The 24,688-nt window shown below is 43.7% G+C and overlaps 4 protein-coding genes across 10 annotated transcripts in view; 1 reads left to right on the forward strand and 3 right to left on the reverse strand.

Annotated features, from left to right (window-relative positions):
• Positions 1 to 3,809, reverse strand: part of ano2b (anoctamin 2b) — a 29,960-nt gene extending 26,151 nt beyond the window's left edge. For all 3 annotated transcript variants that reach the window (XM_052055737.1, XM_052055736.1, XM_052055738.1), the window contains exon 1: positions 2,250 to 3,809. In XM_052055737.1, the coding sequence (XP_051911697.1) occupies positions 2,250 to 2,286 (37 nt within the window). In that variant the 5' untranslated portion in view covers positions 2,287 to 3,809. The remainder of the gene's footprint in view (positions 1 to 2,249) is intronic.
• Positions 3,810 to 4,451: 642 nt separating this feature from the next.
• pik3cg (phosphatidylinositol-4,5-bisphosphate 3-kinase, catalytic subunit gamma) lies at positions 4,452 to 14,969 on the reverse strand. 2 transcript variants are annotated; one of them, XM_052055735.1, is made up of 24 exons: positions 14,595 to 14,969; positions 13,784 to 14,003; positions 13,543 to 13,714; positions 12,990 to 13,252; positions 12,478 to 12,564; positions 12,307 to 12,407; positions 12,064 to 12,233; positions 11,789 to 11,976; positions 11,537 to 11,644; positions 9,889 to 9,973; positions 9,385 to 9,817; positions 9,214 to 9,312; positions 9,011 to 9,146; positions 8,717 to 8,782; positions 8,463 to 8,606; positions 8,260 to 8,341; positions 7,983 to 8,086; positions 7,753 to 7,899; positions 7,577 to 7,667; positions 7,382 to 7,512; positions 6,600 to 6,711; positions 6,367 to 6,524; positions 6,150 to 6,231; positions 4,452 to 5,550 (listed from the first exon to the last, which is right to left on the reverse strand). In XM_052055735.1, the coding sequence occupies exons 2-24, from the start codon at positions 13,994 to 13,996 to the stop codon at positions 5,351 to 5,353; spliced, it is 3,372 nt and encodes a 1,123-aa protein (XP_051911695.1). In that variant the 5' UTR covers positions 13,997 to 14,003; positions 14,595 to 14,969; the 3' UTR covers positions 4,452 to 5,350. The 2 variants fall into 2 exon arrangements, with proteins under 2 accessions (XP_051911695.1, XP_051911694.1); XM_052055734.1 differs by having other exon boundaries at positions 14,591 to 14,967.
• Positions 14,970 to 15,176: 207 nt separating this feature from the next.
• On the forward strand, positions 15,177 to 19,406 carry LOC127593961 (HMG box-containing protein 1-like). 4 transcript variants are annotated; one of them, XM_052055748.1, is made up of 13 exons: positions 15,177 to 15,275; positions 16,059 to 16,130; positions 16,228 to 16,308; positions 16,388 to 16,562; positions 16,658 to 16,727; positions 16,814 to 16,925; positions 17,842 to 17,936; positions 18,026 to 18,182; positions 18,248 to 18,392; positions 18,464 to 18,582; positions 18,661 to 18,841; positions 18,996 to 19,064; positions 19,134 to 19,406. In XM_052055748.1, exons 1-13 carry the CDS (start codon positions 15,227 to 15,229, stop codon positions 19,228 to 19,230), a joined length of 1,422 nt encoding a protein of 473 aa, XP_051911708.1. In that variant the 5' UTR covers positions 15,177 to 15,226; the 3' UTR covers positions 19,231 to 19,406. The 4 variants fall into 4 exon arrangements, with proteins under 4 accessions (XP_051911708.1, XP_051911710.1, XP_051911707.1 ...); XM_052055750.1 differs by having other exon boundaries at positions 15,178 to 15,275; positions 19,137 to 19,406; XM_052055747.1 differs by having other exon boundaries at positions 15,179 to 15,275; positions 18,923 to 19,064.
• Positions 19,407 to 20,280: 874 nt separating this feature from the next.
• The window catches only part of ptprz1b (protein tyrosine phosphatase receptor type Z1b), a 38,820-nt gene continuing 34,412 nt past the window's right edge, over positions 20,281 to 24,688 (reverse strand). Inside the window, exons 23-33 of the mRNA XM_052055733.1 lie at positions 24,521 to 24,652; positions 24,287 to 24,444; positions 24,075 to 24,210; positions 23,160 to 23,306; positions 22,961 to 23,054; positions 22,809 to 22,882; positions 22,494 to 22,622; positions 21,847 to 21,999; positions 21,617 to 21,759; positions 21,381 to 21,516; positions 20,281 to 21,312 (exon numbers count right to left, since the gene is read on the reverse strand). Of these exons, the coding sequence (XP_051911693.1) occupies positions 21,169 to 21,312; positions 21,381 to 21,516; positions 21,617 to 21,759; positions 21,847 to 21,999; positions 22,494 to 22,622; positions 22,809 to 22,882; positions 22,961 to 23,054; positions 23,160 to 23,306; positions 24,075 to 24,210; positions 24,287 to 24,444; positions 24,521 to 24,652 (1,446 nt within the window). The 3' untranslated portion in view covers positions 20,281 to 21,168. The remainder of the gene's footprint in view (positions 21,313 to 21,380; positions 21,517 to 21,616; positions 21,760 to 21,846; positions 22,000 to 22,493; positions 22,623 to 22,808; positions 22,883 to 22,960; positions 23,055 to 23,159; positions 23,307 to 24,074; positions 24,211 to 24,286; positions 24,445 to 24,520; positions 24,653 to 24,688) is intronic.

Consider the following 24,688-nt stretch of genomic DNA (forward strand, 5'->3'; position numbering starts at 1 on the left):
CATTATGTACAGTTTACTCTGAAAATACTTGCCACTAGGGACAAAAGAGTGAACTGAAAGTGGAGCATCTTGGGATGATTCACCTGTATTGATTCAAATGTACACTATCATCTCACGAATTGTTCTTGTCCAACATCCCTATTCATACTGGAAACAACAAATAACCATATTCATTTTTTGAAATACAAAAAAACGACATTAAAAAAAATTCATCACTTTTCAAATGCCATGTTTTTGTGAAAAAAAAAGAAAAATAAAATTTAAAAAACGGCATAACTTCCTCCACCATCGATGTGACCTACAAAAATGTATTTAAAAAACCCAACAAAAACCAAAAAAAAACATTTGAAAAGGGTAATACAAATGAGCAACTGTAAATATTGTAAAAATATTAATTGTAATATGTAAAAATAAATGTCACTAAAATCCTACCACAACAACATGAATTGAGGTTTAATAGAGGCGGCAGGTGTGTGCCGAGTCCCGTTTAACGAGTTTGCCAAAGATTGATTCATTCTGGACACATGTCCAGTTATGAGGGTGTGCACACTTGTGCAACATATCTCTTGTCCTCACAAAAGGGTTCGATTGTTTTATCAAATGAGCTGTCCGGGTCATAGGTCACATGAAAAGTTGAAAAAGCTGTTTTAAAAAAAAGGAAAAGCCTACTAGAACAATTGAGCTTTATTTCAGAGCGAATCGGTGGCACTTTAAATGGCGGCTGGTGTCATGTTATCAGGTTACAAGTTGCATGAAAGGGTTAAACTCTAAATGGCGGATTTATTTCTATGACTCTGGTGAGTAATTTTATTTATGACACCTCATTGGTGCTCAGCCAACGGCGCTTTTCAGAGCAGAGAAAGACTTGTTCACTTTCATATACTGTATATCGAACTGCCTTTTAGTTAAGACGGCTGCGGGCTTTCTTTTAATCAGAAGGTTACGACGGGTGGTTATTTAGGGATGCAGACATCTGTAGCCATAGAAACAAAAACAGGCTTCTGACCGCGCTCTCAATCCAGTACCCGTGGACAGCTCGCTCTCGGAGCTTTTCGTTCGGCAAGCTCACTGTACAAACGACATGCTAATGAAGAGGTCAAGATGACTTTCTTTTTTTGTTTCATTTCATGGCAGCGAGTCGTGCTCGGCTCATTTGGCAGCGGTCGCCTGCCCCGGGTGACACTGTAGAAGGAGGTCTCGCAACTGGAGGGTCGCCAGTTTGAAACACCCGGAGGACAAGCTGAGAGAAAATCCCTCGTGCATATGTTGATGACACGAGATATGTGTCAAGAGTGATATTTATGCAAAGAAGCGCATGAGCCAATGCTTATGCTTTTATGTAATGACATTCCATGATTCCAGGGTTGGCGATGCATTAATCTCGAATGGATTGGAATTTTTTCTATTTTTTTTTACTGCGCCGTGAAACAACATATGCTAACCTATAATTCAGCGAGTGGTAGTCTGGATTTGCTTCAAGAAAAATGGTTTGGGAGTCTTCCAAAAACACTTCCCGCAGATTTTGCTGATGAGCTAATCATTTGAATTGGGTGTGTTGGAGGAGGGAAACATCTCAAACATTTAGGATAGCGACGCTCAAGGAACTGAGTTTGCCCCATCCCTGCCCCCCCCAAAAATCCTACTAGAACAGCAGAGCTTTATTTGGTGTTGAGGGCCTTTAAATTGAGTTTTTTTTAATTCATCACTAAAGACAGGTGACTTTTCCAGCTTTAACATAACAAAAATCTTTACTAAACCTCGCCGTTCTTTCATTTGAAAAGATCGTAGTTTTTAGCCTAGCATGGTTTCCCAAAATTATTGTTCCCAAACTTACCCAAATCAGTCTACTGTACAAGTGATAAAACACTGGCAGTAAGCAATATCGAGACGTGTCCCCCCCCCCCCATTAAAGAACATATTAAAACTGTAAATGTGAAAAAAAAAACTGCTTGACAAAAAAAATTAAACATTATTGAAGTTTGACAATTAGAAAGTGAATACAAAACTGAACCAGGACTGACATTTGTTCCCGTGTTCATCGTTGGTCAACCAATAAGATCAATTGTTTTTCACCTTTAGCTCCTTCCTCGCCTCATTGACAGTACACAAAAACAGATTAGTCTGAAGTCTAATCGCATATCTGCATATTACAGTAGCCCGGTGGCGGGTTGCCTCACCCCGCAGCCTGCAAACATTTCTCAACAGTTTGGCTTAGCCATGTGTTGCCGACGCGTTGCTGTTACACTCACCTGTCCAGGTAGAGGATGGCGATCGGCGGGAAGCCATCTTCCGTCCACTCCGCGCCCAACTACCAGGTCAGTTAGTCGGGCTTGCGGTGGCCAGCAGGTGAGAGGAAACACAGCAACTCAATTGTGCAATCCTCAGATCAGAGGAAGATTAGCTCTGCCGGGATTAGACTCCAACTGGCCAAGTGGATGGACGGCGGGACGAAGGGGGCGTGGGACAACCAGCCAGGCAGATTGAGTGTTTGGAATTACAACCATGCAGCGACACGAAAAGATTATTGGACCCTCTAATGTGCATTAATTTTAACTTGGCCGTTTGTTGAACGTGCAAAACCACTGAGGGGGCTTCTTACAATTGAGGAAATAACGTTCGCATGCAAACTTAACAAATTAAACAACAGTCCACATATATAAAGATGCAAAATACATAATGTTGCTAAAGGTTTTTATGCTAATAACCTTACCTGCCGATTAATAGCCTCAAAATGTCCAATACCCAGCCAAAATGTCTGCTGAAACAGGCCACTAACAAAGTTGCACAGGTTAGATCACATCACAGATAGTATACAATAAATACAGTCGATCTAGTCAAGAGAAAGTGCATGAGATTTAGATGATTTTTTTATACTGAAATGCAGCGACATTATAAATTGTGTGACAGATATTTTTAGTAAAGAGAGCAATACTAAAATAGACGATATTACCATTCTCCGGTCACTTAGAAAAACAGAGACTTTTAATCATTTGTATTTAATGAAAGAGAGGTTTATCCCAATGGGATACATATAAAAAGTAGAGGATCAAGAATTGAACCTTGGGGGACACCAACTGCAGTAGATCCGTTTCTTAAATTGTGACTCACGTCACCTTCTGATATTGATCGATATTTACTTCTCACTTCATCCCAACCTCGTTATTTGACCACCTATCGTACACATGGGTACACTCGCATGCACCAAGACATTCTGTCAGTAAGGGTATCTGATGTAGCACCGTGACCAGCACGCCCTCCTTCATGTTCAATATCCAATTACAGCTGGTTCATACATATCCAGTATGTTAAATTTTTAAGTATTAACAACTACATTGTAGTAATTTCGGGCATCTCTGAAAAGGTCAAGTTTGAGCATTTTTCTCCACATACAGTCGAAGACATTTTTTCCAATTTAAAAAAAAGGGAAAAAAAGCATGCAACTTATTGTCCAAAATATGTTCCGCTTGTGTTTTGCTTGTATCGTGATCAAGTCATGGTTGGAAAAATAAATAAATAAAATCATTTGGCACAATCGGCTAGAAAAGAAGTGTGTGGGTGTGTTTTAATTAGATTTGATTGGCAGTTACCACGGCAACATACAGCAGGAAAGCCCCTGCCCCCTGTTTCTGTCAAAATATTCAGCAAAACATCTCTCACTTTCAGCGAATGAGAGAAGACTGTTGCTTTTGAAGAAAGCCAATTGAGGAAATAGGATTCGGAGGCCTGAGACTGTGACAACTAAATCATCTCAGATTAGCACACCGCTACCATAACCCATGGCGAATACGCCTGGACATGTGATGACAACTACAGACGCGGATACTCTCATATCTGCCGTGTCAATTTCACACAAACATGGCGTGACTTCAAAGGAAATGCGCGCTGAACGGAAATAGAGGTGCATCACGCACCCCCGGGGTCGTGATCATACGCATTGAAAGTCAAGAGTGTTATGTGTGCATTTACATCGATGCATTTTGATTGGCAGGCGTTACATGTGCACATGCAGTGTTTGTGAAGGCTCTTTGACAAATGTTTTCTATATCTCAAGTCAATATGAGGGGGCGCTTTTACAACAACTACTTGCACAAAGTCAGTGGAAACAGACACAGGCGCAAAAAAAATAATAAATCACGCAGAATGATGATTGAACAGACGATACCAATTTATATTTACATTTAAAAACAAAACGGATATGTAGTTGTATCTAATCTTGTGACCGGTGAGCGTTTGAAATTGTGTGATTTGTGATTTCGCCACGAGGCTTAAAAAGCGCATCAAAGACGACGTTTCTCCAAACACAAATGCCGAAGAACAACAAAGCTTTTTCTTCCGCGCAATTTCCATTCACATTTTTTGCGCGCTCAGTGAATCGCTTCAGCCTCCACAAGATTCACAAAGGCGTGCTAAAAAGCTTTAAGGAGCCATAAAGAGCTGTGGAATGAGGGGGCTTTTCTTTTTTTTACCCTCTTGCTCTGACAAATCCATTTGCAGTTCAAAGTCGCAGAGCGAAGAAAACAAGAAGAAAGGGCGTCATCTTGTCCACCTGCACCCACTCATCTCCAGTAATGTCAATGATTAAGATGGGAGGAAGGAGAGAAGATGAGGGGAAGACAAAGAGGATGAGTGACAGTCCTCACATGTCACGGTGTGTCCCTTTTTGTGGTGGGGAATTTAGGCGATGAAAGAAGTAGAGTTGAAATTAAAATGACATCATGGTGTCAGTGAGGCTAAACCTCCCTGAGTGCATGTCCCTGAGAGAGACAAAAAATAATTTTTTTTTAAAATAAAAACATTAAAAAATATATAAGTAAACTTACTGAAGCATACTTTTTCAAATACTTTCTAAACATTTGAACAAAAATAATAATAATACTGTCCTGTAACAAGTGCTGTGTAACGTAAATACCACTAGATGGCAGTAAAGTCTAAGGTATGGACTTCAATAAGTGGTTGTTGGGGGAATGGAAACGAAAGTTCATGCACAAAGCTGTAAAAATCATCAAAAATGAAATCACTATAAACAGCAATATCGCGGAGATTTATGCAACAGACAGGTAGATACGTTAAAAAATATAAAAAAATGCTGCATCATGAGAAGCTGTCCACTGTCGTAACCGCTGTCCCTGAAAGGGTTAAGACTCATAAAGTGGGAAAATCCCATTGAAACTGTGATAGGAATGTAAAATCTTTGCGTTTTGACTTGTTCTACGACTGGTGATGAAATGGAACCGTTGTATAAAAGAAGCACATGTAGTTTAGCAGGTCAACATTGCTGTAACTGTCATAAAAATCCAAATCCCATTTTATATTTTTCACGGGTCCTTCCTATTTTGTCCTCATGTGACGCTCATGTGGAGCGTTTCTCCACCCCCTGCTTGATGCCCAGCACCAGGTGAACAAACCAGTTTATCTGGACCATCCAGCCTTTCTCCCGGCAAATCTCAATTTGATCCAGGAGGTGGCGCTGCGCCTCGTCCTCGCAGCGGCCGACGGTGAGAGCCTCGCGGATGTATTCGATGTCCTCCTTGCTGGTCAGCTGGGGCATGCCTATGATAAGCCATGAAATAGTGTTTAAATACACTGTATCACAAATATATATATGTATCGCAAATGTAACATTGTCATGTAATTCATTAGTTCATTACTTGTTTAAAATCGCCTCGATTTTAATCCAATTGCAATCAAAACACTTTTCATATAATGTCAAACTCATTTTTGAACAATACCATTCAAAACAAACCAAAAAAAATGGTGAATTTGTCCATATGTTGAAAGCTAACATATAACAGGAAACACTGAAAACGGGCTAACAAAACTAGCGCCAGTATGACGGTACATTTGAACAACTTATATTTGAAAAATAAAACAACATTTACTGGCATATTTTCTTTATCCTCTGCAAAACAACTGTTTTTACTCCAGTCTAGTTGGTCTTCATGTTGCATTTTATGTATGTCAGTATTATACTGCCCCCTGGTGGTCAGGATGCGCACATCAGAAGGATGCCTATTGAATTAAAGCATGAAATCATGATGCACAAAAAAAAGAATTATTATTCTTTACATCCTATTTAATGATGTCACTACTGTGTGTTTTTGACCTTGAACGTGCGTTACTGTCGTGCACTGCATGCAAGGACGTCATACCGGTCATCAGCATCATGGAGAAGAGGATGATGAGGAGGTTGGTGTGGTGTCGAAGAGCGAGGTACGCTTTGACACACACATCCTGGCACAAAGGAGTGCACATATATGTGTTGTATGAGAAATTCATTCTGGTTTAACCCTTTCGGGGGGGGGGGGGGGTTACAACAGTGGACAGCTGATCATGTTATCAGGTTACAGGGTGGAAAGGGTTAAGCACCTGGAATTTCTGGAAGTGGGGGCTGCTTTTCTTTCCTGACGTTCCCATGACATACAGGAAGTCCGGCGTGAGCACAAAGGGAACCCACTCCTTACTGATTCCCATGAAGCTCTTGTAGTTCCCCAAGATGTGGCCAAAGTCGATGTGGAAGAGATTCCCTGAGGAGTCAGCGGAAAAAAAAAAAAATGTTCCTTGACACGTACAGGCTGAAAGCGAAAGACAAGCGTGGTTACCTGATTCGGTGATCATGATGTTGTCGTTGTGGCGATCGCCGATGCCCAGGACGTAGGTAGCCACGCAGTAACCGCCACAGGAATACAAAAACCTCTCCACGGCCTGCTGAAACTGAAAAAAAAAACAACAACAACAACTTTGTCACGTGCAATTAGTCATTTCCTCGACTAATTGGGGCTAAAAAATTCACCAGCACATTATCATTTGAAATCAGAATTCGAGTTCATGCGGCACATCGCAAATGTGGATTTTTGTTGTTGTTGTTTGTTTGTTTGATTTTTGGGGTGCTGCTGTTGAATCCATCTTTTTTTCAGCTGAGGCAACTGGCTAAGACCGTAATCCACGCCATTGTCACATCTCAACCGGGGTACTGCAATGTACTTGATTTTTGAGTCAACTCCATGAAGTATCTCCAGTTGGTCCAAAATGCTGTTGCTAAATAAAGTTGAGTTGAAATACTGCAATGTACTTGATTTTTGAGTCAACTCCATGAAGTATCTCCAGTTGGTCCAAAATGCTGTTGCTAAATAAAGTTGAGTTGAAATGTAAGTGACACAATGGGAGCATATGAAAACTCTAAAAGTCGCTTTTGCGCGTTGTGTGACAGGAAACCACTGAAGCTCACATCCTTTTTCCTGTCTGCCGTTTTTTTTTGCTACTTCCTTTTAACACTGAGAGGAAAACAAATAACACTTCAAAACAGGGGCTTGCCGATGTGGCCCTTAAAAATATATTTGTTAGCCGCCCATTTGAAAATCTGAGTTTTCAAATCCTTTCATACCTTGTCTTCGCCCACACACTTGTCCCGCAGCCACTGATGCAGGATTTCGTCTTTGAAGGCTCCGGTGCTGCCGACGACACTTTGCTGGATGTTAGCGATGGTGGTGGCGTCCTTCACGATCTCTATCATACCTGGAAGACAATTTGGGGATGAAATATGGAATGAGAGGTGGGAGAGGACAGGGGAGTGACCAACCTATCCTGTTCCCGGTGGAGATGCAGCCATAAGGCAACAGGCACAGATCCAGAGATTCAGTCTCCCAGATGGACTGCATGATCAGCAGAATCTGTCAGGAAACAAGAACCACAACAACAAAAAAATGCAGAAGAAAATTTGACAGTCAAGAAACAAAGTGTGAGACTGTTCGCTACCTGCAGGATGAGCATGTCCTGTCTGAGGTCGTCACCGTGCTTGAAGATGATCCCAATGGGGTCCTTGGACAGGGTGGTGGGGTCGGCCCTTTTAAACTGCAGCCACAGCGGCTTCTTCTTGGATGCCATCACTTTACACTGCTCGATCTGAGCCCGCCCCCCCCCCCAATAAAAAATAAACATTCAGTAAAGAATCGCATCAGAGTCTCGACGGTGCCCGTTTCCGTTACCAGCAGGGCTCCAGCTCTTAATCCGGGGTCATAAGGCACCCTGAAACCCTGTGGAAGACCAGACAACTGGAGCGTCTCCAGCTTCTGACGCATCTGACACACCACTGAAAAGCACACGCGTCCAACTTTAGTTTACGGCATTTGAATCGCACACTGACTCCTGTGGGATCGTTTATTTTGGAATATGACAGTGACATGACAAAGTGATGGATGTGGAAACTTTATTGTTAAATTGGTCACTGTAAATATAGGTAATATTTTTAAAAGTAATGTTCACCTTGTGCCGTGACGTCATACTTGTCTGGGGACATGGTTTTGATCTCTCGGGTGACTTTCTGCAGAGCTTCAGTCACCTCCACCTGCAATCAAGCAGATGGCGGTATTAATTTGTGACACCCCTCCTGAACCCCTTTCACGCTGTCCATCGTAGCAACCGTTGTCCCTGAAATGGTTAAAAACATCGCAAAAATTCTCGCTCGCCTGTTTCCCGAAATCCTGCAGCATGGCCTCGCCGCAGCCTCGCAGGTAGGCCTCCAGCAGGACTGCAAAGCGCTGCTGGTAATGCTTGGACTGGGCGATTTCGCTGCGGAGGAACCAGAAGAGGAAATGGCCGATACGCTTACTCTGAAATGCAAAAATAGAGACGGAGATTTTTTTTTTTTTTAACCTGCACACATACTGACTGACACAGACACTGACAACAATTATGTGATGCAGTTTTTCATCCCGCTTACCCTCAGCGCTCTCTTGAGCAGGAACCTGACAAGGGCGCCGTCGTGGTACGGCTCAAACTTGACCGCCTGCGTACAGACATATACACAGACACCACCAAAAAAAAAAACTTGATATCTTGTCTAGCAAGGAATGATAACTCTATCAATTGTCTGTTCTCTGTCAACAAAGAAGGTTTTGTCACTGTGTCCTGAATTACCCTGTTTACAAACGATAAAAATCACATACGTTTTTGAAAACCGGATGGAAGAGACCCTCTCTGTTACTGCGATATTATCACTTTGTGCGCACCAGACCTGGACAAGCTGCAGAAGGTATCGCAGCACGTCGTCATCCTCCAGCGTCTCCAACTTCCGCACGGCCATGGAGCGGACTTGAGCGTCGGAGTAGTGGCAGTCGAGCAGCTGCATGGCCAAGCCGACGTCCAAAACACTGACAGGATGGTAAGAATGAGAAACCCAAAACGTTTACCGACCGCTAACAGAGCGATTGTGATTACCTGCTGTCCCATGCGGTGCAGCGCTCCAACAGCCGGTGGATCGCCAGGACGGCTTCCTGTTTTCCCCAACTGACTGATGACAGCAGCTTTGGATAGGCCCTGACAGGGAGACCTTGTAAGGTTTGGTTGCTCGGGGAGCAAAATTCGAGCAAGTGAGTACAATCCAAGCACCTGGGATCACGCATACAATCGTGTCGGAAATGCCACAGCAGTTCTTTGTCTTCGGGACTCAATGGATGAAGGGGGTCAGTCGCCACGATGGCGGCAAACTGTTTCTTCAGGTGGTTTGGCATCTCCCTTTGACCTCGCTCGGTTCCGTCGGGCTCCTCCGCTGCGAGAGCGCCGTCTCGACTCGGATCGCGGCTCTTGGGAAGCACCACGGGGTAGCGGTACTTATCCAGTAAGATGGCGATGGCCATCGACGAAGCCTTGTCCGGGTTGGTGGCCGACGTCAGCTTGTCGGCGTTGATGCTGCTGCTGCTGCTCTCCTCGCTCTTCTCGGGCATTTTCCACATGTGCAGGACGAACTCGCCCTGGCGCAGCAGCGAGCGGTGGTCGATCAGCAGCAGGTTGACGTAGTACAGGAGGCGGCTCTTGGTCTTGCCTTGGTGAACGGCGGCGGAAGCGGTGAGGCTCGCTTGGTGGAAGGTGGGCGGATATTTGAGAGGGCCTTACCGTCGTGACTCCCGCCTCCTGATGTGCTCTCCTGGTGGGAGGATCCTTTTGAGGTTGGGGTCTGGGGTTGTTTCCTGCACACCAACTGGGAAGGAAACGGTATGCAGTAAGGTATTTACTGTGATCCCCTTGTTCATTACATGTCATAGGTGTCAATCTATGACGGCTCCTATGAAAAAAACAAAATAAAATAAAATAGGGTGGCCTGGTGGTCCAGTGGTTAGCGCGTCGACCTCACAGTGCAGAGGTACCGGGTTCCATTCCAGCTCCGGCCTCCCTGTGTGGAGTTTGCACGTTCTCCGCGGGCCTGCGTGGCTTTTCTCCGGGTACTCTGGTTTCCTCCCACATTCCAAAAACATGCATGGCAGGCTTATTGAACACTGTGTGTGCCCTGCGATTGGCTGGAAACCGGTTCAGGGTGTCCCCCGCCTACTGCCCGAAGACGGCTGGGATAGGCTCCAGCACCACCCCCCCGACCGCCCTCCACCCGCAACCCTTGTGAGGATAAAGCGGATTGGAAAATGGATGGATGGATCAAATAAAATTGATGTAGCACCTTAAGCTACTTCTCCCACAAGCTATTAACACCCTTTGGTAACACACTGGGGCGGCCCGGTAGCCAAGTGGTTAGCACGTCGGCTTCACAGTGCAGAGGTACCGGGTTCGATTCCAGCTCCGGCCTCCCTGTGTGGAGTTTGCATGTTCTCCCCTGGCCTGCGTGAGTTTTCTCCGGGTGCTCCGGTTTCCTCCCACATTCCAAAAACATGCATGGCAGGCTTATTGAACACTGTGTGTGCCCTGCGATTGGCTGGAAACCGGTTCAGGGTGTCCCCCGCCTACTGCCCGAAGACGGCTGGGATAGGCTCCAGCACCACCCCCCCTCCCGCCCTCCACCCGCAACCCTTGTGAGGATAAAGCGGATTGGAAAATGGATGGATGGATCAAATAAAATTGATGTAGCACCTTAAGCTACTTCTCCCACAAGCTATTAACACCCTTTGGTAACACACTGGGGCGGCCCGGTAGCCAAGTGGTTAGCACGTCGGCTTCACAGTGCAGAGGTACCGGGTTCGATTCCAGCTCCGGCCTCCCTGTGTGGAGCTTGCATGTTCTCCCCGGGCCTGCGTGGGTTTTCTCCGGGTGCTCCGGTTTCCTCCCACATTCCAAAAACATGCGTGGCAGGCTGATTGAACACTCTAAATTGTCCCTAGGTGTGAGTGTGAGTGCGAATGGTTGTTTGTTTCTGTGTGCCCTGCGATTGGCTGGCAACCGATTCAGGGTGTCCCCCGCCTACTGCCCGGAGACGGCTGGGATGGGCTCCAGCACCCCCCGCGACCCTAGTGAGGATCAAGCGGTACGGAAGATGAATGAATGAATGAATGGTAACACACTGTAAATGCATCGATCAAAAATTTTAAATTTAATTAAAAAAAATTAAAATGCCGTTGCAACGATTTTTCTCACTTTTTGGGGGAACTGGGTGGAAGCTGCATGGGGAGAACAAGCAAACTTCACAAAGAAAGGCCGGAGCCCAGATTCGAACCCTCAACCTCAGAAATGTGAGGCGAATGTGCCATGCTGATTAACAAATATATCTAAAATGATTTTGGCTATTTAAAAAAAAAAAAAAGAGTAAAAGAATCCTTACCTGGAGGTTGAGTCGGGACCCTTTAGGCAGGTCCTTGATTTTGATGTTAAACTCTAACCAGCAGTTCCACAACACTTCTTCATTAAAGACTTTGGGAGTCGTCCGCTCCTGAAGCATAAAAAATGTGGCTTGACATTGTTTGTTCAAAACACATTTTTAATTTGTTTCAGAGTTTAAAATATATATATAGCCTTTGGTTGCCCAGCAACAATACAATGGCACATGTGTCGTTTATGGATCGGCATCACTCACCTGAGCGAGAAGCTGCTGACTGTGAAAGATGCTGGCCTCAATGAACACGACAAAGTCGGGAATTTTGGGAAGTGTCGGGATGTCGATTCCCAGCACTTTTACTCGGAACTTCCTGTTACAGTCCCACATGGAGACGGTGAACAGTCGTTCGTGGTCCTTCTCGTCGATGGTCAGCTGCTCATGCGTGCCTGGGATAATGCAAAAAGAAAAAAAAAATTGCGACAATTATTCCAAATGACCGTCCGTCGCAGTGAGGATGAGGAAAAAAAGATTACCTGCGACACCGGTGCAATCGTCCACTTGGGCCCAGTCCTCTTCACGGACCAAATCCAGTTCGGGATCTGGCAGGGTCTCCAGAGCCAAGTGGATCTCCTCGCCATTCTTCAGACACTGACGGATCCAGTTGAAGTTGCGCAGCGGTTTCTCTCCAAACAGGTACTCCTCCCTGTTCAAAAACAACAACAAAATAAAATTCATCCCATCCCACCAAATTCATAGCGGACCTGATTTGAACAAACCTGCCGCACACGCGCAGCACAAAGTCTGTCTCGCAGGTGCTGTCGGGGATGCCCAGCAATCCTCTTTTATTTGCCGTTTTGGATAAGAAACTGGACAAAACCTGCATGGGGAGACAAAACACAAAATGTGAGCTCTCACGAAGCAAATGAAGCGCGAACACTTGAATGTACCTGCGCCGGTGTGTCGTCAATGGACACCTTGATGGTCTGACTGGCTGTGCAAATGTGGATGACAACGAGGACATTGCCGTTGCTGATCTGAGAGGATGAACAGAGCAGCCCGATAACATAACGCACGTCAAGGAAACACCGCTGAAATGGAACCGCATCATCTGTACACCTATGATAAGATATGACTCATCTTTAAGGGAAACTAGAGGCTCTAACTTCCTCATAAAAGGGGACCATTTGAACCATAACATCTTACAAACTCGATTGCACAGTTGAAATGATTAGAGGGAACGTTCTTTAAAATTCTAAGGATAGAACACGGAAGGTAGTGAAAACTGCAGGCAGCAGGATATGAAAAGCAAGATTTAAAATGAAAAATGAATTATTTTTACTCTCTTGGATTTTGGCTTGTTTTACTGCCACTTCTCCTCCCCCCAGCAAACTCAGGATGACATGCACTATAGAAAATGGATGAATTTATTTGGCATTATCCCACCAAAATTTGAACATACCTTTCCCAGGAGGTGCTCCGGCAGCGGCTTGTGTGTCACCCACGGGTCCATGGAGTAGAGCTTTGAGTCGCGGCCTGACAGCTCAATGCGCCGCGGCGTCAGCAGCTTCCTGCGAGTGAACTCCAGTTCGTCGTCGTGCACGTTACTGACGTCGGTGACGTCGTAGCCGATCAGGTAGTTGAGGTACCGCTGGTATTGAAGGGTCTCGTCTGAGGGCTGCAGACGAGGGACCAGCTTGATCCGTCCAACATCCTTCTTCAAGGCTTTAAAAAAATATTATAATAATAATAATAAGCAATAAATAAGAATTTCATAAGAATCATGTTTCATCCTGCAGTGAGCCCCAACCACTGTGTGAAAATTATCTGTCTGCAACAATTATTGCTGCATCTTTTTTCATCGTTCTATGCCACTGATGTATAGTGATAACCAGAACAATTCAATGCTTTTCCACTAGATGGCAGAATTAACCTGTGTATGTACAGTACATGTGCCTTTTCTCAATCAGTTTTGGGGATCACTGCATCAAACAGAAAGTTGCTCGCAAACAAACCTCTCCAGTAGCGTACGCAGTCCAGTGTCTGGAAGACTTGGTGCTTGTCGTAGATCTCGCACATGTTGCCTTTTTTCTGGTAGAGTAGTATGCAGTGGTCAGGAGAAAACCGCTGGTAGAATTCCGGACAGAGGTTGGATGTCATCGCATTCAGCCATACTTGTGCCTTCACCTAGGAGCAGAGACATTCAAAGTCACCTTAAGTGGCACTTGAATGGCCAATTAAGTAACAATGAGGGACCTGTTCCACTGTCCAGTTTACCGCAACCTCCAGTTGCAGCGAGTCGGGGCAGTCGCCGCCCCGTGTCACTGTGGGGAGAACGAACTCCACGGCGACGTGATCCATGTAAGTGCAGGAGGACGACATGATGCCCTTCCTTCGTCTCCGCCGCCTGCTATCTTCTCGCAACACCACTCGTTCTTCGTCGCTCGCCTGGATCGGCTGCTCGTCCATCGCTTAGCTTGACGATCGATAGAACAGGACCCATTGATTTGGAGTGAAATCATTTTCACATTGTTTTCTATCTGACAAGGAAGGATCCCATGGCATTAAAATGAAGGGCCCAGCCACAGCCCAGACCTAAATCCATTTGTAAAACCGTGGGGGTGCCCAAAAGTGGGCTTTGCAAAGGAAACAACCTGAAAGTTTTGGAGCACTTATGTAATGAAACAAAGTTCAAATCCACACCAATAGTCATAAAGTGTCTTAAAACAACTGGAATAAAACTATTTAAAACCTTTCTGCAATTTTATATAACTTTTTAAATAAACAGGATGTCATGACTGCAGGGTTTTATTTTTGGAAACAGGAAGCTCAAATTGACAGTAGTAAGAATGCAACACTACACTAAAAAATACTGTGTTGACACGTTTGTCTCAAATGTATATATTTTGACATACTTGTGGCGAACATGTCCAAATTAATATGTCACGAAATAACTCATTGAGAAGAAAATGAGAGCGGACGGCAAAACTTCAGCGGAAGCGCCACACGGAAAGGCTGACCTATAACGGTACAAGTTACAGAAAGTCTGGAAGGAAAACTCACCAACAGACGTTTAGGGTGATAACACCCACTGTAAACAACCCACGACTCAGCATTTAAATGGGGAGAACAAAGCACATTAGCGAATAAAAAAATCAGTTTTAAAAGATTCAACAACGTTGCCTCGCTGCCGGGTTAGACAGTTGATCAGGTAACTTTTTTGGAAGTTACCATTATCCGGTGATTCCTTCAAAATAAGGGTGTATTCGGAAATACAACCATACAGATGGTGTGAAACTTAGCTTTCAGTTTGCTGCAATATAGCGGCCAAATTAAGTAACTTTTAAGTAACATAATGAGCGTGTTTTTCTTCATTAGGAACATCACAAAGTGGATCAATTAAATTAATTTTAACATAAATACAGACTGGGTATTTTTTAATTTAATCTGAAACTTTATGTTTGATTTTACCACCTAACAATTTCAACAATTGCTTCTAATCACCAAAAACACCTTTTCGAATTACTACAAACAAGCCAGAAAATCCATGGTTTGGGTTATATTACATAAACCGTTTCATCATCGTTTTTAATCTTTCGTCTCGATTTAAACATGTCGAGCTGTCTGCAAATAAAACGACCTATGACAACGTTAATAGCTTTTGAGTGACAACAAGTTGGACCAATAGGATTGGCAAGAATGATCTGTTTATACCAACCTACTTTCCCCGTACAAGGCCACTGTTTAGGTGAGTAAAGAAAAAGTTAATGAAAACTTTTCCGTGTTTTATAGCGTCGATTTCGACAAGCGATAGCACCAATCTATTGAATATGCTCTAAACTTGGAAAGTACGATACAATATTGAGATGACGAGGCCTGTTGTTTTCACAGATAGGAGCTCTCCTGCGCGATCGCTCTTCAAGCTTCATTGTCGACGTTAGTTGTTTTGCAGTGGTTATACGGCCCTTTCCCGGAAACCCATTCGACGTATTTATGATATTTATTCGCTTTTTCTCAACCCAGACATCGGTTGCCAATCGAACAGATATTATTCATTTACATTTCTCTCGTATCCGTCGACGGAAACCCCCCCGTTTTTAATTGCCCTTTCGATTTATGCTTCTTTTTGTGCTTCTGTCAATCAAATACGACTTTATGAATACACGATGCCTGAAATAAACGATCGTTGCGACTTGCGCCTCGTTTATTTTGTTGCCGTCATTCACGGCGTTGAATGAATGGGTCGTTACGCGCTTGCGCGGACGCTCTCGAATTTTATAAACAAGAGCCCGTCACATGATGACCATGTTGCGCAACAGGGGAGAAACTGTCATTTCATTTTGTGGGCAAGCGTCAAAAAAAAGCAAAAAAATTAAAAAAAAGAGAATATTTAAGGAAATAAATTACATCTCTCTATATATCTATAGCTATAGACATAGATATAGATAGATAAAAAAAACATTGACTATGGAGAAAGACAGGTTTCTTTTCTCAGTGACCTTTACATTTGTAATCACGTCATACGCTTCAGTTGACATCATCATGTGGGAGGTGGTGATCCCCAAACAGCACAGGGAGACCGACCCTCATTGCAAATGCACAGGTATCCACCGTCCCCATGGCAACAGTCAGGCAGCCCTCTTGGATTAATTTAAGCAGCACTCCAAATGTCTACATGGGAATTGTGTTTACACTCACAGAAGAGATTGCGGAAGTGGATCAGGACCAATCACGTGACTCTCCCCCTGGGCAAAGGAGTGATATGGAATTAATGGAATATGGTAACACCAAGTACTGCATGACTTTTATGGTATCAAATTGCAGCATAAAGACACAAACATCCCTCTGCTCTTTCCTCAGCGGATCTTCCAAAGCTGCAGGAGGCTCCTGAAGAGAAAGAGATGACGGCGATTTTTCAAATAGAGGCCGGCGCGGGCTGTCGCGCGCAGTCAGGGGACACCCGCTGGCTGACGCAGCTGGCTCACATTGCCACGGGGCCTCAAAGCCCACTCCTACAGGAGTCTCCCCGCAGCAGGTACAATCACACAATGAGATACAATTTCATAGTTAAAAAGCAGAACAACTAAAATGTGAAATATAAGTCGGTCAATCTTGGTTTGTCATTTTCAGTTCCTCTTCCGCGCGAAGTTATCTGCATTCGTACGCCCGGCCACCCCCTTCGAACTCCAGCAGAGGCAGGGTACGGCAAACTCCTCTCTTCACCCCAACTTAGCCTCACATCAATGACCCGCTTCAGAAACGCTTCGTTGCTTGATGTTTGCGCAGATGAACAGCGAATGTGGCTCTGCGCTGTCCACCAGATCGTCACTGTCCGATGACGAGGACACGGCCTGGAGTGTCTCCTGGCCTGCCACTGCCTGGCATTGCTTTCTGAAAGGTACACACACACACACATATACTCAAAGAGGAATGTGAATGTACCCATTTTGGTTTTTAAAATTTGAAGTGATGGCAAAAAGGGATTGAGTAAAGGTGGAGGGACTGATGAACAGTTTTGGAACAAAACCTTGAAAGGGGTCTGCTGGAATGCGGGGATTTAAGAAGAAATCCAACGTCAGCATGAACCCAAAACGAAAACCAAAATGCATGATAGATTTTTTATATAAGATAAAAAGGGGGTATAAAATACATATGTGTTTAAAAAAATATGTAAATGCAACACAATTATAAATGTGTTTAATGTCTGAAAATATTTGATTTAAATTATTTTCAACAGAAATTATTTTAAAAATTGAAAAAAAAATATACAGGCATAAAATTATTTAAATTAAATGTTTTTTTTAAGAGAGAGTAATGGTTCCTATTTTAAAGACATTTATTTGTTTTTAAAGTAGGGCAGACAAATTTAGAATCTGTAATAAAATGTGCAAAACCGAAATGAATCATTTAATAATTTTTTGTAATGGATTTTTAATATTAAGTTGAAATTGTGTCATGTTTTATATTAGTCGTTTTCAAGAGGAGGCATCGTACAAACATGTGCATTTGAAAAGACATAAAAATGTACTTCTGCAGTGTGCAAAAATTATTTCAGTTGTTTTTTTTTTTGTTTTTTTTAAAGAATGGCAAAATTCTAATCAAAACTAAACAATTACCGGTACTTAAAATTCAACATACCAGCTATGCCAACATTAAAATACATGAAGGAAAAAAAAGTGGAATATTATTTGCAGCAAACATATCAAAGGCAAATATTTTTACTGATGTTAATGAAGATAAAAAAATAGATATGTCTGAACTTCTTATATGGGCTTGTCAGTACGAAGGTAGTTGAAGCTCTTTTGCGTGTGCAGGCACTCGCCTGCGTTTCCACAGCGGCTCCCATGTCGAGTGGCGCAATGTTGAGGACATTCAGTCTGAAAATGAGGACCAGTCCATATCCTTGAAGGTACCATGGGGGGGAAAAATCCTTTGACAACTTAAGTATGATCAACTGCTTGGTGGGCTAAAAAACGACATTTTTTTTTTTTTTTGCAGAGTTACGGCTGTGAGGGTTTGCAGCTTGTGGCACATTCGGAAAACGTGTTGTCTGGTCAGGCCACCTTGCAGCTGACCTTTGACCCCGGCGCCTTCGGACACGGCTTGCTGACTGCACGCTGTCAACTCGACCACCCGTTTTACGTTAAAAACAAAGGTACGTAGAAAGTACAATTAAAAAAATGAAGAAAAAAAAACAATCACTGTAACACTTTTCATCAGGTTGGTCGTCATTCTACCCGAGCTTGACCGTAGTGCATTATGGGATAGCGGGCTATGAAATGGAGCTGGGCGACATGTGCCTTCCTCCCGGTCACAGAGATGCCGAACATACGGATGACTCGCTTGTCTTTGACACATTCAAAAGGTATTTATTTCAACGTGAAATTCTGCGTGAACGATTGCGACGAGCCACAAATTGTGCCGCGTCTTCCCCAGTTACGATTTCACACCGATGGACTCATCGGCGGTTTACCTGCTGAGCAGTATGGCCCGACAGCGAAATGCCTCCCAGTCCAGCGGGGGCGCCATTTCTCCAGACAGAGATGCATTACAAGGTTTGGCATCCTTTCATAGACGACAAACGACTGAAATAGAAGAAAGAGTCAGAAAAAGCAGTCCGAACTTGTCGACAGGCGCTGCCAAGACCGGCCACTCCCGCTGTCCTCACCGCAAGCCAATCAAAAGACAAAATGTCCGCCAACCAGGAAGTAACCCCACCCTAACCAAGTGCAAGCGGCCAATGAACGCGTTCATGCTTTTTGCCAAGAAGTTCAGGGTGCAGTACACGCAGATGCACCCGGGCAAGGATAACAGGTTGGTGTGCGCCCTTCGCCGCGTGATTGCGTATCCGTGCGCTTGTCATGTGTGTGGTGTGTGTCTGTCTGTGTGTGTCAGAGCCATCAGCGTGCTCCTCGGCGAGCGCTGGAAGAAAATGCGAAGCGAAGAGCGCCGTGTGTTTACCTTACAGGCCAAAGAGCTCGCCGATGAACAGAAAAGGCTCAACCCTGACTGTTGGAAACGCAAACGTACCGACTATGTGAGGACACACGCACACATCGGCAGAGTTGTTTTTACATGATTAGAATAACTGCTTATTTTTTGCCAGCAGGGTTTCCAAGGGGACAAGTAAAGACAACTGCGACGAGATGCACAGTCGCAAATTGCAAAGCTACTCACTCGATTGTGCTTTAGCGTACTCATGATTAGTTGTGTAAGTATTGTTTACGGCTGGGATTTTTTTTTTCCCTTCATATTCATCGACGGATGACCAGGCCCATCATCTTTTTAAAAATCAAATCAGAGACAAAGAGTTTGGCCACCTTTGATATAGAATGTTCACTTTTATAGCTTATGCTTTAAATCGGTGCTATGGTGGCTTACGTGCTCGGAAAAAAAAATAAAATAAAATTAGGATGACTTCACATTTTCAGCACGAAGGAGTATGCAGCTTTGTTTTCAGGTTTATCCCCATTAATGATTTAAAAATATATATATATTTGCTTCAAGCAAGTGCCTCCCAAAAGTACCGGTAGCAAGTTATAAATGCATGTTTTAACGAAATATATTTGTGATAAAGTCAACATGAACTATTCTATGAAAATTAATCAGCAGGTCTTTTACTACTTGCTTAACGATGAACTTTATGTAAATCGTGTATACACTCTATTAAAATATGTATGCCAATATTTAAATAAAATAGTCTGAATTCAAATTTCTGCCCAAATCAGGTGACGAATAATAACAAAAACAACAATAATAATAACGTCAAAGGGTCTCCAATGTACTGTACTGCATGTGCCAAAAGTGAACTAATTCAAATGCATTTTCATCAATAATTTTGAGGTTCGTCACGCGTGAATTACACTTCAGGAGATGTCGCGTTGTACGCGTCGTCATTGTATTGTCGATTTTGATGTGATGTCATCGATTCATCAAGTTTGTGGAATGCAACTGAGAAGGTTTGGCGTTCAGAAAAATAATGGATACTTTAGGTAATCTGTAGAATTTCCTGCCGTTTATTTATGATGCACTGTATACACTTTATCATGTATGACTGCGATGCTACAATGACATATTTTTCATAACTTTCCGTTTTGGTGGAGCACATTTACATTTGTTGAAGATGCAATATAAATTTTGAAAACAAAAATATGTAATTATATATGCTATATTTGTCTTTCATGGGATTGGGAGGGGGGGAGGAGTTGGAGTCAATCATTTCTGTACAATAAAAACTCTGATTTTCCCAAAAGTCATATTCAACTCTTTATTCAATCTGTTGCTATTTACATACTGCGCACGTTTGTGGCTGCAGATAAATGTGTTAACTTGCTACAATTACCGGAACGATAAAAAAAAAACAAACAAAAAAAGCATTAACAATGAGTTAAATCTATGATCCATATGTGGAATTATCAAATCGAATCCACGCGGTTATACAGCATGTGTAAATGACTAGAAAAATGTCATAGAAAATATACACACAGTAAAAACATACAGTAATTTGGCCTTTTGGTATTTAAGGGATATTCACACACACCCACAAAAAAAAAAAAAAAAAATCAGTAAGATAGTCGCCGTTGAAGAAGTGGATTGATTAATTGACCGAGAGTGTCTGATTGCGGACGTTGACAAAACACTGACCAAAAATGTTCCACACTCACGACAGAATTTGGATGGAATGTCTCACAAGTGTAAACAAGCCAACTTTCGAAAAAAGACGTCGATCACAGAGCGTTATTGTGGGTTTAGTCAAAATGTAGCATTGGCAAAAGAGCTTTTTTAAAGTACCGGTACATGAGTGTGAATTATTACGAAAGGCCACAGAGCCATTTAGCTGGGATTTGCCTTTGCATTACCACTTCAAAAAACAGTTTTGTATTGTTTGTTTGTTTTTTTGCTCAACTGAGAACAGTGCACTGAGAAAGGTGCACTTTGTCACATCGTGGGTGATCACATGACTGTGGTGATTTTGACAGGCTTCACATCTTTTCAGGGCGAGAGTCATGTGACTATGGGGTAGAATGAAAGATGTTTTTAAGCGTGTATAAAAGTACTCACGGCTCTTGGGACCCTTGCGGGGGAGCTTCAACACTGACCTGTACACTGACTTGTACTCTGATTATACACGCCTGAGTCGTCTACATGAGTGACTCGAGGCTTTCGGCAATGTTGGTCTTCCCCAGCAGGACTGATCCGTTGGTTTCTGGACTCTGGAGGGCTCGCTGGTCTTCCTGGCTGCTTACCAGACTCAGCACGGCCCGGTACAGATACTGGTACTGCTCCTAAGAGGGGGTCCCCTCATTATCGTGCATTATTGAAGGCCCCATCGCGTGTGTGCTTGCCTACTTACGATATCATTAAAGACGCCCGGCCTCATGAGGTTGGTCATCCGCGCCACCTGGTAGACGTCGACTTGCCCCTCCTCCTGCAGCTGATTGGACAACGTGGTGAGGGCACAGAAGAGACCTGACGTCACGCCTCCCAACCTACACCAAAAAAGTGGAGGATCACGAGCAGGAAATGATCACATTTGAGTTCAGTAGAAATACTCGCCAGCCTTCATATGACAACGAGTGGCCGACTCACGGGTCGTGCACGACGGTAGGCCCGGGCGTGCGTCTGCTGTGCTCGCTGACTGCGTTGATGAGTTCAAAACAATTCCGAATGGGGCTGTCAGGGTTGGGCCAGCAGGAGGCGCTGTACAGACGCACCTCCAGAGTGTAATTGTTCTAGAAGAGCAAAGCATCGGAGGGCTTTTTAAATCTTGTTGGGTCCAAGGACCACCTAGGATGTGTGTTTTAAAAAGCGGCAAATACCTGCGTGGATTCTAACGTGACGTCCTGCACGAGCACTTTGTCGTCATTGGACAGACACACGTGCCTCTCCCCTGAATGTGACACGGTGAATCCCTCAAAGTTCATGATTTGCTCTTCAGAGGGCCGATACACGTACGGGTCCTGGTCCTCATTCTGCAAAGGCGCACATGTGAGTGTGTACCACACATACATTTGAAGTTGTCAACATGCGTCGTCTAAATCAGTGTTTTTCAAACTCTGTGGCGCCGCACACCAATGTGCTGCGAGACATTGTCAGGTGTGCCGCGGGAAAATATCCAATTTGTATGCCTTTGCGGTCTATGGCCCAGAAAGTAATCATGTAGTACCATCCAATACCGCTAGGGAGCAGCAACAGCTAGCCAATTGTCTTGTGTTTAGACGAGGGACAAGCGAATTTGTGACGTGTGAATGCAGGACGACGGTGAAACAATAAATGTGAAAGTTCATTTGATTCCAATTTAAGCTATTATAATAAATGAAATGAACATTATTCAATGTAAATGTTAAAAACGGTTATCGTAACAATTTAACGTGTTAATACGCGTTTTTTTTCACATTTTCAGCTAGTGTTGTGCTGAGAGAATTGTTGGCTAAAAAAGTTTAAAAAGTCAAAATCATGCACCAACCTGACAATGTGGGTCGCGCAGATGGACGGCGGCGTGTGTGTTGTGCTCCCAGATCATACGCCAGAAATCCTCCACGGTGCTGCTGAGCGGCGTCTGACTCACAATGAATTCCTTACTATGGCGATGGCCCTTTGATGAAAACCGAGAAAGAAAAAAAAAACAAGCGGGATGACACGTCTTCAAAAATTAACTTAACTCATTCACTCCCAAAGACGTTTTTAAACGTCTTTTCAGACTTTGTCCAGAATTAGCTGTCACTGAATGAGTTTTAAGAGCAACATGTTTGAAGTTGTTGTTTTTTTTTTTTTTTTTTACCAGCACGTAGGAGGCGTTGATGTAGCCAGAGGGGTTTGCTTCCGTGGCAGTTAGGCAAACTCTCGATCTCTCCACTGCAAACACAGCACACACGAGCCTCAACGTGACTTCGGAGTACCTTTGGGGTGGTTGACGTCAGATTGAGGGCTCACCAGGCATCAGCGCTCTGGCTCTGTTCCTCATGGCGTTGCCATCTCGAAGAGCCGTGCTGTAGTCGGCGTGTTTCGCTTGGCGCTGACTGATCAACTGAAACATCCATCCAGATTATCATGTTATAGGGTTATTGAGTGCATGAAAAGGGTTAAACTCATAAGCTATGGACTACATGGCGAGCGGGTGGACGACATGTACCTTGAACTGCTTGTCCATGCGCGTCCGGCCTGACACTCCGGGTGTCAGCAGGCCCGACACGTACGAGTGGAGGTGGTCGCAGGTGACGGAGGTGTGGCGGCTCAAAATGGCCTCAACTAAGACGTCGTGTATGAACACGTACTGCTCCTGGAAGCAAGACCGGCAACAATGTTGGAAGTTTAAAATTTTCCAAAAAGGCCAAAGTCAGTAGCGCAAGCGGCCCCCACTAGTCAGCAAATGAACCGTATTCTCCGCACTATAAGGCGCACCTAAAAGCATTCAATTTTCTCAGAGCGCTTTATAATCCGGTGTGCCTTCTATGTGGATTAATATTCCGATTCCTTGAAAGTGGTATTTTAAATGTTCTGTGAAGCGCATTGTGACAGCTGAAGCGGTTGTGATATATAAATATATATAAATAATGCTGTATTGTATTATACAATTAGCATAGCTTCATCTAGTGGATGCATAATGCAACCATAGCCTTTATTGTAGCTTCTATTCTATGCACCTTCTAATGCGGTGCGCCTTAAATATGAATCTGTTTTTAAAACAGATCAGTCATTGAAGGTGCACCTTATACTCCAAAGCGCCTTATAGTGCGGAAAATACGGTACATAGATGCTACTCGTTAGCCTGTCAATGGTGTTTTAAGAAAATCTTTGTCTCACAATGGAGAAATTCCCAATTTACAGCAGCAAAATTATGAAAGGGAGAAAGTCGAAGACAAAAAGTATATAAATAAATATTTATTGTAAAATTATTTTTTACATTTTGGAATAGTTTTTATTCTTTTTTTTTATTTAACCTCAAGGACTTTAAGACAAAGTTATATTGTAAATACAAAAAATGCGGATGTAACTTCTTGTTTTACGCTAAGGTGGAGAGTATCTTGAGATGGCACGCTTTGGTTACCTCCGTTTGAACCAGGAAGTTCCTCTGAGTCCGCACATGTTTCAGGAAGCCGAGGACATTCACCGTGCCTTGATCCTCAATCTGCTGTAGCATGCTGTCTATGACAATGTAGGTCCCCGTTCTCCCTACACCGGCACTATGACGCAAAACAATCATCATATTCGGCATTTTATCGATGTAAATGTGCACAAGTTACCGACACAAATTACTACCTGCAGTGCACCAAGACGGGTCCCATCTCCTGCGTTCTGGCCCGAGAAGACGTTCGAATGAAGGTCAGGACAGGCAGAGTGTATTCTGGGACGCCCATGTCTGGCCACTGGGTGTAGTGATATTGCTGGACCGTGTGTTCCGCTTTCCTCTGAGCTGCCTGGAGGATTGGAGACGTTGGCAGTCTTTGTACGTTCGGGTTCAGAAAGCGCAAACGTAAATATTTGGGAGTGAACCTTATTTGTGGTTTCTCTGACGATGAATGTTCGGACTGTGTAGTAAGCCAGGGTCTTGCTGCTCTTCAAAGTCACCTGGTATGGACCATACTCCTCCTGACCATCTTCTGGCCAGTACTGGTCACACTTGGTCTGTTGCATCACACAGAATAAAACACGAAATGAGTC

This window comes from Hippocampus zosterae, chromosome 21 (genome assembly GCF_025434085.1).
Source record: "Hippocampus zosterae strain Florida chromosome 21, ASM2543408v3, whole genome shotgun sequence".
Lineage (NCBI taxonomy): Eukaryota > Metazoa > Chordata > Actinopteri > Syngnathiformes > Syngnathidae > Hippocampus > Hippocampus zosterae.

What these genes read in the sequence shown, in the direction of transcription:
- pik3cg (XM_052055735.1), bottom strand. Translation starts at nt 13,996, where the DNA reads ATGGACGAGCAGCCGATCCAGGCGAGCGACGAAGAACGAGTGGTGTTG. An exon ending in TGCAGGATTTCGGGAAACAG is followed by an intron (nt 8,342 to 8,462) that starts GCGAGCGAGAAT and finishes GCTTGATTGCAG; the next exon opens with GTGGAGGTGACTGAAGCTCT. An exon ending in AGTGTGTGGGCGAAGACAAG is followed by an intron (nt 6,712 to 7,381) that starts GTATGAAAGGAT and finishes TTTTTTTTTCAG; the next exon opens with TTTCAGCAGGCCGTGGAGAG.
- LOC127593961 (XM_052055748.1), top strand. Translation starts at nt 15,227, where the DNA reads ATGATCTGTTTATACCAACCTACTTTCCCCGTACAAGGCCACTGTTTA. An exon ending in GTCTTTGACACATTCAAAAG is followed by an intron (nt 18,393 to 18,463) that starts GTATTTATTTCA and finishes CGTCTTCCCCAG; the next exon opens with TTACGATTTCACACCGATGG. An exon ending in AACGCAAACGTACCGACTAT is followed by an intron (nt 19,065 to 19,133) that starts GTGAGGACACAC and finishes ATTTTTTGCCAG; the next exon opens with CAGGGTTTCCAAGGGGACAA.